The sequence below is a fragment of the Tachysurus vachellii genome, chromosome 3, assembly GCF_030014155.1.
Source record: "Tachysurus vachellii isolate PV-2020 chromosome 3, HZAU_Pvac_v1, whole genome shotgun sequence".
Taxonomy (NCBI): Eukaryota; Metazoa; Chordata; class Actinopteri; order Siluriformes; family Bagridae; genus Tachysurus; species Tachysurus vachellii.
In genome coordinates this window covers 21005910-21018459 of record NC_083462.1, presented here as the reverse complement: position 1 = coordinate 21018459, position 12550 = coordinate 21005910, and the positions used below count along the sequence as shown (strand labels likewise).

Genomic DNA, 12550 nt, shown 5'->3' with positions numbered 1-12550 from the left:
AAAAATAATGATATACACATTTTTGGCTAGCAACGGTGTGTGATTGTTCTTGCACACCTAATACAGCTCTAGAGCAAAATGTATTACATGCAACCTTGACAATGAGCGTAAATAATGATTGTGATCACAAGTTCATCTGATCAATTCCATAACTAGAATTGAATATAGCATACGACACTTGTGAAAAGTTGAACGTGCTTAAAAAAAAGCAAGCACCATTTATTCCAGCTATAGGGTGAAGATGGACGTTATCCAAAAGAAAAAGAGATAATGTACACTCATGTAGGCTTTATAGATTTGCGCTCTGTTCTTTACGTTTAATGTGGGCTGCAAATCCTTATGGAGGAGGGAGTGCATCTTTATTATATTACGCATGGTGATTCGGTGATTTGCATTCAGTGCAACACACCCCTGCTGGGAGAAAAATCCTTTGGAGATTGTGGGAAGATAAAGAGCATGAACAGCAAAGATAGAAACTGTAAATTTATTTATTTATTAACTGATTTTTCATCTCTTAGAAATTTAAAATAAAAAAAGCACATCATGTTTATTTTAATGCCAGTACTGGCATCTGAGGCATAGGTGTGTACCGGTTTGGGAAAACCTGTTAGATGAACTATAAATATATTTCACCATGATGTGAAATGTTTTTATTTCCTTTTGAATTTTGCCTTGGCTTTGTGCAAGCATCACGTTGGATAAAGAGCCAGTTTGACTTCTTGCAGTGTTGTGTTAGAAAATGAGCTCTGGTCATACATTTGTTTACGATCAACAAACAAAGCAAAGATCTGAGTTTTTATTTGTAAGCCTGAGCTGCAGGATTTTTCCCACAGTGAAAAGCAGCACTGAATTAGAACCGTATGATTCCTGTTAGCAAGTTTAATGGCTTGTGAACTGCTGAACCAAAAGCTATGGTAAAAATAGTAAGCTTGCCTAAAGAGATCTAAAACCTTTCTGGCAAAGTGTGATTTCTTCACATAGTGAATGTCATGCTTTGATCAAGTTGTTGTATAGCAGTTCTGTTTGTAATCAGACCAAGACTCAAAATGTCTGCCATGCTTCAGATTTTAAATTAATACTTCTCACTGAGAAACAGAAACACATTTAATTTTAGTTCAATTAAGTCTTTTGTTTTTATATGTATATGTAGTAAAAAGTGTCAGAATTTCAATGTATTAAAACCTCCACACAAACGTAATGTAGAATCTTCCATTTTTTAATTTATTTTATTTAAATTATTAACTGTTATTTGGATAAATTACTTTCCATATGATATCATCACCAATGTCATGGATCAGTCATTAGGAGTCACATCACTTAAAACAAACTGACTGTCAACCTGCATGTAAACCAGTAAAGTGTCTATTTGGTGGAACTTTGACACCGTTGATTTCCAAACTGACTTAAAAACCAGGTTTCAGGTTCACTCTGATAAGAAGCTCCAAAATTAATCAGAATCAGTGTCACCCTGTATTCGTCATGTGGATGGTCCTGCTCCTTTAGGAAAAGCACCGTGGCAAACTTGTTGACTCGAAGCCCTGCTGCCATCTTCTCTTTACTCTGAGCTGGGTTGCATAGCAGCCAGACATGGAGGAGTGTAGATTTTTACCGTCTCATCCCAGGAACAGTCCACCATCTATAGAAACACCCAAAGCTATCAAATTAACAGCACTTAGGAACAGAAATCACATTAAATTTAAAGTACATAATATTGATCAATGCCCAGTTCATATTTACATTTATGACATTTGGCAGATGCCCTTATCCAGAGCAACTTATATTTCTATCTCATGTTATACAACTAAGCAATTGAGGGTTAAGGGCCTTGCTCAGGGACCCGGAATTGGCAGCTTGGTGGACAAGGGATTCAAACTCACAGCCTTCCACTCAGTAGTCCAACATCTTAAGCACTACGCTACCACATCCCCAACACATGCTACTTAAAATCCGATGACATGATAAAGCATCAGTCTTCATTTAAAGCTGATCTCTGGTTGTTGTTCTGGTGACAACACCTGTTGTGTTGAAACTCATCTGAATTAACTACACTATGTTGACTGGAGTCATTGATAATGAGCATAGGAACATAATCATCCCTCTACGTAAGTGAAATCAGTTCAACTGGTTAAAATGGTGCAGTTGAATTGGGCATGGTATATACAAACTTCATTCTAATTGGCTGTTTGGATACTTAACATACACTATATAGCCAAAGGTTTGTAGACACCCACAAAGGGAGGTGGTAGCCTAGTGTTTAAGGTGTTAGACTACTAAATTAGAAAATTTTGAGTTCGACCAGTCTACCACTGCTGGGCCCCTGAGCAAAGCCCTTAACCCTCAATTTCTCAGTTGTATAAAAAATTAGATAAAAATGTAAGTCGCTCTGGATAAGGGCGTCTGTGAAATGCAGGAAATGTAAATGACACCCAGCCATTACATGTGCTTTCTGTACATTTCATTTGAAATTTAGTTCCCATACGCTGTTGGAACATCTCCACTCTTTCAGAGCCACTTAGTTTCGGGAAAAGGAAATTGTAACAGTCTGAGAAAGAGTATGCACATGCACATACTTTTGGCCATATATTGTATATTGTCTTTTCATCTGTCTATGACTATGATGTCATAGAATGTCACTACTGTATCAGTAACAAAATTGTGCCTTGATTACGTGTTAAGTACCACTAGGACGACTCCTTGGAATCATTGGTGCATGACTAATGAAAAATGTACCAGCTTCCAGGATATTTGTACAGTGTAAAAAGTCTCACTTATTGGGAAAAGGACAATGACTCTTCAAAGGGCTTGGTAATTTATACAAAATGGTTTTATGATTTATCGTTTTTGAAAAAAGATAGAGTTTTTGTGCATTCTCTCCTTGTATTTCCTTCAGGTTCCTCATACCTCCTAAACAGATGGGAAGGCAGATTGGCTATTCCAAATTGTCCGTAAGTGTAAACAAGTGTGTGAATAAGTGCACACACTGCATTGCAATGTACTGGTGTCCCATTCAGGGTGTATAGCATTCCTGCCTTCTCACAGTGTTCTTGGGCTTGACTTTGGATCCACTCCAAAATTTGACCAAGATAAAACGATGATGAATGACAACAAAAACATCTCATAGCCAAAACTGTTCTTAAGCCATGCTATGTTTCCAAAGCATGCTACCACGTGGGCAATCGTGGTGGTCACATGGGAAATAAGTTCATCTCACAGGTTAAAGGTAAAGGGTAGGATTACAGTTTACAGTTCCAAGGGTTAAACATGGCAAGCTGCCCCTATCAGTGACCTCCAGCTATGCAGAAAATGAGGTGGTACAATAAGGAAATGAAAGTAAAGTGTTAACCATGAAGGACAAGTTTGCTTTCTCCTGAAGTTTAATCATATTTATTTATATGCAGCGTTCAGGTATAAAATACAGCAGGCTTTCACAGAGCGACGCAGACCGCCTTTGCCAAGTCCAGCAATGCTGCACCAGCATTGACAGTATCACTCTAATGGACTAAGCACCATCGCTGTGGATGATAAAAATTCAATCCCAGTTTTCTTTACTTCACTGCTTTAAAGGGCACTGAGCTCTGGGTCTGAACAAAGGACACTAGCTGACTGAAAGGCGTTTGTCTCGTCTCTGAAATGCATTATAAGCTTCTGGCTCAATATTCTCCAGGTTGGACTACACATCCAGGACAGACGACCATTTGTTCTTTTGAAGCAGCTTCAAAGACGAAGCATAAAGAATGAAAAATGAAGTTTAATTTGCATGGGGAAAGTGCATCGGAAATTTATTCCTGTCGAACGCTCCTTTATTCTCTTAGGCAGTGATGCAACAAAGCGTCGCAAAAAGATGAGGTTGTGCAGAAAACAACGCAGTGTTTGATCTTCTGAAGGCAAAATTGAGAGGTGCCAAACGTCTCTTGGCTAATTGACTACGTTTGGCATCAGCAAAAAAGTACAATACACAAGTTCTGTTGTCGGGGAGAATGTGTGTCCTCATACACCATATGGAGACAGTTAAGACGGTACGAGTTAGGACTATACGAGCTTCCTAATGTTGAGACTGTATTAAAAGTGATCGAATGCTAATCATATGTAAGGAATAACAGCCGAGACAACGAGACAAGCTGTTATGTGAAAATAATCCATTAAGACAAGGTGATGTGACGCAATCAGGTTACTTTCATCACCCTGAAGTCGATTATTTTCCGACAACAGCACATTCATTATCACAGTTAAATTTTTTATTTATTAAAGAATGATCTTACTTAATCCATTTATATTTGCATAACAAGTTGTAGAAATGCTTCTAACCAATCAGAGCCGTGTATTCACTGGGGTATAACATTGGAACTTAGTGGCTACCTTTCAAATAATTCTGCTTTGGAGTCTGTGAGAAATTTTCCATGTGTCTGGATAACATGAGTTAAAATTTTGACCTTTCACACATCACAAATTCGAGCCTGTTGTGCACGGTTGTCATCAAAATACTGGTAGCCTACACGCCACTAAAAGGAACATAATATATCTTATAAAGTGCAAGCAGTGGTGTAAAGACCAGCATGAAAAAAGAAAAAAAAAACCTTGGTAAAGCCATTGTGGACCGCAGAAACCAAGCAAATATCATCTAGTGTATGGCATTGCAAAGTAGAAAGCAGTAAAAGTGTAAGTTTTGGTTGAACTACAGTATGACTTTAAATAAATGACTTTAAATAATAATGTTCAGCCCACTCTCCTTCCTGGATTCTGTCCCACAAAGGAAGTATGGAGGAGACATTCATTTAATTAAAGGAGCCACAAGATGCATTAATTTGTCACAACAACGTAACAAGAAACAGAGGACACTACATTCCCTTTGTCCAAATGCAGCATATGCAGATGAAATGACAGCACATGTAAAAGAGAGAGTGTTGAGACTCGTTTCAGCATAATGCACAATGATGTAGTGAAGTAAGTAGTCTAGGACAGATGATATATGGCTCGGTCCTGTTTACTGCTCCTGTTCTTTCGTCTCTGTCTCAGAAGGGAGCGAAACTCATTATTCCGGAGTAGGAAAGGAGACTTGTGTGCACGGCTGGCAGGCCCGTGACTCATGCACTGAATGGAAAAACGACTTCCATTAATTACTTTACTACACTAGTGAGACTGGACAGCAGAGAGAGGCCAGTGCCGCAGTGAGGAGGGACAATAAGGTAATGACTCGAGTCAGTGGGTGTGAACACGTAAAGGAAAGTTCCATTTGAGGGTGAGTGCTCAGATTCGATTTGAGACGCCACACGACATGATCCTTTTGAGAGATTCCCGTCTCTGGCTGTCTGTGTGTGATGTGATGTGATACTTGCATCTGGAGCAGCAGAGCTGATGGGATATAACTGCAGTGTGGAAAAGTCATAATGACTACACAGGGCTGCAGGTTAGCGGCTGCTGGCAACGTGAGGTCTCATGAATGCAATTTTTAGTTAATGAATGTGTTTGTAATGAATGCATTACACACCTGAAAAGTATAGTTTCTTTCTAAAACCGCATGTCCAGGAGTGTGTTTATCTTGCATGGCTAAACCATGGCTTTTAGTGCACTGGAACACTAAAATGAGCTAAAATGAACACTTTCATCTGTGCATTCTAAACAAAACTCACCCAGAATTGATCTTTCCTGAAACATCATCAAACTTTTTAGTTCCTCTGAATCCAGCAGCAGTAAGTGACAGCAAAAGAAATGACAGTCTCATCAATTGTAAGTGCTTGAGTGACTTTAAAAAGTCCAAGAATGAAGTTTATTATTGTTTCAATTGGTTTTTAGGATAATCAAATCACAGAGAAAAATAATAGGGTTTTAAAGTTCATAATTAAAACATCATATAATAATAAGAAATCCAAATTAATTCCATTGGAGTCTCTATGAGACTTTGGTTCTTGGCCCACTAAAAGTCTATACAGTACCAAAATTACAAATAATTTAATTTAACTGACTGCTGATGACTCAGATGCACCTAGCCCCACCCATGAGCACCAGTAGTTCTTGTTCATACTGATCTTGAGAAGCTACATAGATATAGACATAGATAATTATATCATCCAGAATTCTATGGCCCTCGGTCCCTTTAGTAGTTGGCACTTTGTTTCACTTTCGTTTTGCAAATAGTTACATCACCAATGGTCACTGATGCCAAGTGTCAGTTTAAATCCCTACGTTACTAAAGAAGAATGACTTCTGACCCTCAACGGCAGTGTGTACGCAATGCATATTTTAAACATTGTCCATTTCATTCAGAATTTTTATATTCCTGTAAAGCTGCATTGAGACCATTTCTATTCTTATCCTGTTCCAGCACAACAATACCCCTGTGCACAAAGTGAGCTCCAGAAATAGTGACTAAAAACCTTTGGGATGAACTGGAACACCATCTGCACCCAAGATCTCCTCACCTGACATCAGTGCCTGCCATCACTAATGCTCTTAGGGCTGAATGAACACATATTAAAGTGGAGACTAAATCTGGAATGACATGTTTAACAAGCTTATATGATTTTATTGGTTACGTGTCCACATAACATTTGGCCATATTGTGTATACATCAGCGACCAGAAGATGGATAAACTGTATTAAATGTGTGGTTGAGAATGGTAGGGAGTTGAAGCAGACCCTCTGTAGTGGAACTGACAGGGTGGGAGGCAGAGGAGCATGACAGTCAGGAGGTGTGTGATTGTGTGTAGGGGGATACAGCGAAGAAAACCTGTTATGCTGTGTGCTCTTGTCTGTAATGAACATCCCACTCCATTCAAAAGGCTGCCAACAGCTGAATGTTCTTATGTGGAACGGACAAAAAGAAATAATCCACATGCACGGTATTCTTCTTCACAACACACACGCATTCTTCAAGCCTCATCCTATAATTTGGTTTGAGCATCAAACAGCATCTTTATATTCCTTGTTTCTTTATCCTGCATTGTGGAAGAATTTGGTACTGACAGAATGGTCCACTGATGAAATTATATAAGGGATCTAAGAGATTGGTATAACTACAAAGTGATCCATATGGTAGATGTGTGTGTTTAAAAATGGCTTGTGAGGCAACAAGGTGAGTGTGAATAGTAAAAAATGGGATGTTGGTGAAAGGTGAGCATTTTCCCCTTAAAATTAAAGAGAAGTTTCTAGTGAAGATAAAAGTTATTCATAAAGCATCTTAACCCTTAAAATGCGATTATAAGGTCAAAAAGTCTTAAGAGTAGTGAGGAGGACTTTTAAGAGTTTCTTTATCAGAGGAGAAAATGGCCAAAAGGTGAAGAGGTAGAAAAAAACGTATCGCAGACAATATTTAATAATGATAATGCTACAGATAATCGTAAATATGCTGAAATGATATAATTTGGCACTATGACATTTCTGCGCTGTGTCAGAGATGTTTACATTTACATTTATTGCATTTCTAACATACAGATGTTAGAACATCTCTAATACGATCGGTCACGAACGTAATCCCTACGCGATTCAGCCTTAAATATCTTAACATAGAGACAAAGTAAAGGCTTATAACAGACCAGATTTTAAAAGGACATATTTTTATATTTTATTGGACAACCAATCACAGTCTTCCAAAGAATGTGTCATACCTAGTAACAGGTTAAGCCCCGCCTCCTCTCTAAGATAAAAATGGTTATATTTTCCTCGTTCAGAGTTGCTCTGAGATCGGTCCTGAATCGCACAGTAGATAAGATCCCTAGTTAGAAATTTTTAAGCTAAATTAGGAGCTCTCTGAGATCATACTTAGACTCTATGAATACGGGCCCTGGTGTCCAAGGTGGCCGTCTAATAACATTACAGCATTCAGACACACTGTGAAGTGACGCTGTGTCATTAAACACATCAGCAGACATGTACAGATTCGAAAGTTCCACTAAGATATCCCCCATGTTGCAGAAATATTCTATGTATCACGAATGCGCATTAGCGTTAATACGTTTCCACATGACTGAGAAAACAAAGAAACGCACATCTCTCACTCTCACTCATTTTCAACCGCTTATCCGAACTACCTCGGGTCACGGGGAGCCTGTGCCTATCTCAGGCTCATCGGGCATCAAGACAGGATACACCCTGGACAGAGTGCCAACCCATCGCAGGGCACACACACACTCTCATTCACTCACGCAATCACACACTACGGACAATTTTCCATAGATGCCAATCAACCTACCATGCATGTCTTTGGACCGGGGGAGGAAACCGGAGTACCCGGAGGAAACCCCCGAGGCACGGGGAGAACATGCAAACTCCACACACACAAGGCGGAGGCGGGAATCGAACCCCGACCCTGGAGGTGTGAAGCGAACGTGCTAACCACTAAGCCACCGTGCCCCCCGCACATCTATCTAAAAAAATTTATTTAAACTCCACTATGACCGTTAGTACAAACATTTGTTACTCAAATAATCACTCTTTACAACTGCAGTGAGCAGAAAAGCATCTCAGAATGTACACATCCATCAAATTTTCAAGTGGATGAGCTACTACAGCAGAAGACCACATGATGTTCCACACTCCTGTCAACCAAGAGTGTGGACATGAGACTAGCCTTGCAAAAGAGTAGTAAAAGGAATTGAATCTTTATAATAAAGTGGCCATGTATAAACGTAATCGTTTTGTGAAAATTGTGAAAGCATTATTGTTTTGCTGATTTTCTTGATATATTGTGCAGTACTGCACATATATTGTAAAAGTAAAGCTCTAGAGAATTGTAAAATCAACTCCAAGGAGTTTTGAAGCTGTTCTGCTGGTTCATGGTGGTGTAACGCACCTAAGATTCTAGGTTAGTTTTTCCTTGTTTTTTTCTGTACATAATCATAACTGCTGATAGTAACATTAATAAAATTCTGTAAATGATATTTGGACCACTGTACCACTCTGTCTAACAACTTCTTATATTTGAAGTATTTGATGTACATTACTCACTTTATTTCCCTTGTGTTTCAGTTCCACGGCTGGATACAGAAGAAAATGTTGGAAGCCTGAAATATCGATTCTGCTTAAAGACTTGAAAGCGGTACTGAAAGGGTGTGCGTTTTGTGCAAAGTGTAGCTCAGCGGGACATGGTGCGGCTGATGAGTTGAGTTTGTGAGTGACGGTTCATTAAATGATCTGACCTCAGGCCTGTTCTTCATCAGTGTGAGTGCTGGAGTCGGCGCACGGCCGTCTCCCCTGAGGCCCGAGGCTCACACTGCTACCTCAACACACACTGTGCTCTGCGTTGGCTGGTACATCTCTGCCTGCTGCCAAACACGCTCTGGGTTCATCATGAGATCTATTACGTGCAGCTTTTTTTTTTGTCAGGAACAATCAGAATGTCACATGTATAATCACTGATTAGGTCTGGTTATTACTAGAAAAGTAGATTGGGATGGCTTGATGGAAACAGTGTTGCAGGTTCTCAGAGATTAATAGCTGTTTGCTTTCAATAAACTTACTCGGTCGTAAAGAACAAATGCGTGACTGGGAAGATTAAGGTCAGTAAGAATTGAAATGAAATGAGATTGTATTTAACCAATAGATGCTGACTATTGTGTTGTCCTGCTAATCATTCACAATTTATCACTGCTGGAAGAGCACGCTTGCAGGACAACTGATCAGACATCGGAGAAGTCACAAAACTAGAAAGCATTGCAAAAATAAATAAATAAATAAATAAATAAATACATTTTAGAAGCATGAGAGATAAAGGATTAAATATGGGGAGAACGATTATATAGCGATTAAACGATAAAACATTAAATTGTTTTAAATGAAAGTATATGCTTTTTATCCATATATATTAGTCTACAAACAAGACAATCTTCTGTGATCACTTAGGTTAGAAATCATTTATCTTATGTTTTTACCTTATAGCCTTGGAATAGCTTCAGTGTTTAACCTGTGGTACATGCTTTGACATTAAGCTGCTGCTGTAATCATAAAGACACTCTTGCTCATCCCAAGACTGAACATCCTTTCAACACACTTAACTTTACTCATCTGCATTAATCCTATGAATACTACACTACATCTAATGAATACTGTAATCTGTAAACACACTATCACTATGACTATCTTCACCCTGAAGCGGATTCGTATTTACGTAAAGCGGTTTTGTAACAATGTCTATTGTTAAAAATGATATACACATAAACCTGACATGAACTGAGTTAATGCTGATGTGTAGTAAGTAAATTTGAATCACATTCATGAAGGGACTGGACAATTATTTTAACATTTTAACACAACTATTATGCAACTTAATGAAGTAAAGACACTTGGTATTAAACAGCATCTAGCATCTTTTTTGAATTTATAGTTAAATTTTGCACTGAACTGAAATATAAAAATCGGTTACGCTTTGAAACGTTACTGAAGTGCTTTATTTTCCTAAAATGTTTATATTCTTGTACCTGGTTGGGGATGTGCAGACTGAAGTCCAGGCCGCATACGAACTCCGAGTGGTGCTCCATGGTGTCGAGCAGCGGCGGACTCCTGGAGAAATCCCAGACCCTGCAGATGGAGAAGCAATCACACTAATTGAGTGGTCGTTTTTCTTTCTCTGTGACGGGCCGAATGGCTCAAAGCCCTGACGCAGCCCTGGCTCAATGTCCCTGGTCTCATCCATTCAGCAAATACGATTAAATCACCTCCCTGGCTACGGCAAAACGGTAGGCGAGCATTAATACTGATGTCGCCTGTGGAGTTGGAGCAAACATATCACTTATGAGCGATATAAGACTGCAGCATGATGGTCCTTTAGGAAAAGCTGTCAGTGTGAATTATAGATAATGGATGAATTAAAGGAAAAAGAAAAGGTGGTGGCATGGTGTAAAGATGATAAGCTTACAAATCATTATTTATCTGATAAGAAAAGACCATAAAAAAGCCTTGAAAAGATTTTGTGTCAAACAATAAACCAAGCTTGAACTGATTTAGATTTATTTCTTTTATTTTTAGGAAACCGTTTTCGCCAAAGATGTTGCTCCTGGAAGACCGTCTAGCAACATTCTCTTCACCTTAAAGGAAAAGTCCTCCCGTAATGCGTAGTAAACTATCTATTTCGTACTAAAAGTTGACTGTTTTTAGTTTTAACAACTATCATATATATTTTGGCCTGATTTTACTTTATTAATTTTTAAAGGTGTCTCCCAAACTATCAAACTTCTTAGTGACCAAAATCTGTCTGATTCAATTTTTACTAAAATAAACAAAGTCAAATCTAGAGACTTACTCAGCTGTCCGTGCTTTGTAACAGTCACTAAGGTATCATGAAAATCTGTACATTTTTCTTATTAAATAGTCCAAAACCAAGAACCTAGAGAGGGCGTAACTGTTTATAACTGTTTATACAGTACATAAAAAAGGAATACACTTGTTTTACAGTTTCAACTCATTAAATATAACTATATAATTATATAACAATAACTATATAACGATAACTAAAAGGCTAAATAGTATGACGTGGCATTTTTAAATCCAAAATTTTTAATTGAAAAAATATTATTTACAGTCTTATCCAGAACGACTTACAATTTGTCTTTACAAATTAATTAACACATTTGAGGGTTAAGGGCCTTGCTCAGGGGCCCAGCAGTGACATCTTGGTGTACCTGGGATTCAAACCTACAGCCTTCTGATTAGTGGTCCAACACCTTAACCACTAGGCACCCACATCCCCAAAATATGGTTTTATAGTTAGCATTGACAAACTTGTGATATTAACGGAATGAAGCATTTCAGTGTCGCTATTACGTTATTAGAAAATTATTCTTCCAGGCTGACGCCACACCGCCTTAAGTTTTATTCTGTATATTATATTTTTTACGCATGGTGATGTGTAAGTCAGCGTTTTTTTTACGGTCGAATGCAATATCAGAAGCTTATCAGTACAATAACAAAGTTCAACAGACTCTATACATTTTTTCATTTTTTTATGTTTTCCATGACAGGTGAAATCCTGTCATGGAAAACACACACGCACGTCACCTGCTTGGAAAAATCAGAACACTTTGCTAATATCCATGTGGTGACAAGACTGAAGAACCAATTTCCGTTCCCAATTAACTCTTCAATAATGCAAAATTTACCCTCTGAAACCAAACCCAAGTAAACAGGTCAGTTTTTATGACTAAGCCTCTGCACGGCAGCTCATGTGGGCAGTTTATTGTGACAGAAATAGGAAGCGTTATCTCTGGTAAATATGGAGACCTCCTTCTTTTGTAAGCGGCCTGAGCAGACTTCGGGTAAGCAAACAGTGCGGTGTGTGTGACAGCAGGTGCCTCTCACGCTTGTGTGCACGTCATCCTTTACAAACGGAGACAGGTCGGCCAAACAAGCTCGCTTCACTATACAGACCACTAACAAAAGAGGTTACTACATATGCAAAATCAGTTTTATTGCCTCTCAGATATTAATACAACATGGTGCAAGCTTCATTCTTTTAATAAGCAAAACTCATATCTTAGAAAGCAGATAACAGAATCAGCTACAACCGGCAACACTAAAAGTGATAAACTGTTCAAAAACATACACAACGTCCCACTTGTACCGA

The 12550-nt window shown here is 38.5% G+C and overlaps 1 protein-coding gene across 2 annotated transcripts in view; it reads right to left on the bottom strand.

Moving 5' to 3' along the window:
• Nucleotides 1-208: 208 nt before the first annotated feature.
• pex7 (peroxisomal biogenesis factor 7) overlaps nt 209-12550 on the bottom strand; it is a 43481-nt gene continuing 31139 nt past the window's right edge. For both annotated transcript variants that reach the window (XM_060866251.1, XM_060866252.1), the window contains 2 exons: nt 10410-10509; nt 209-1636 (listed from right to left, as the gene is read on the bottom strand). In XM_060866251.1, coding sequence (XP_060722234.1) covers nt 1556-1636; nt 10410-10509 — 181 coding nt within the window. In that variant the 3' untranslated portion in view covers nt 209-1555. The remainder of the gene's footprint in view (nt 1637-10409; nt 10510-12550) is intronic.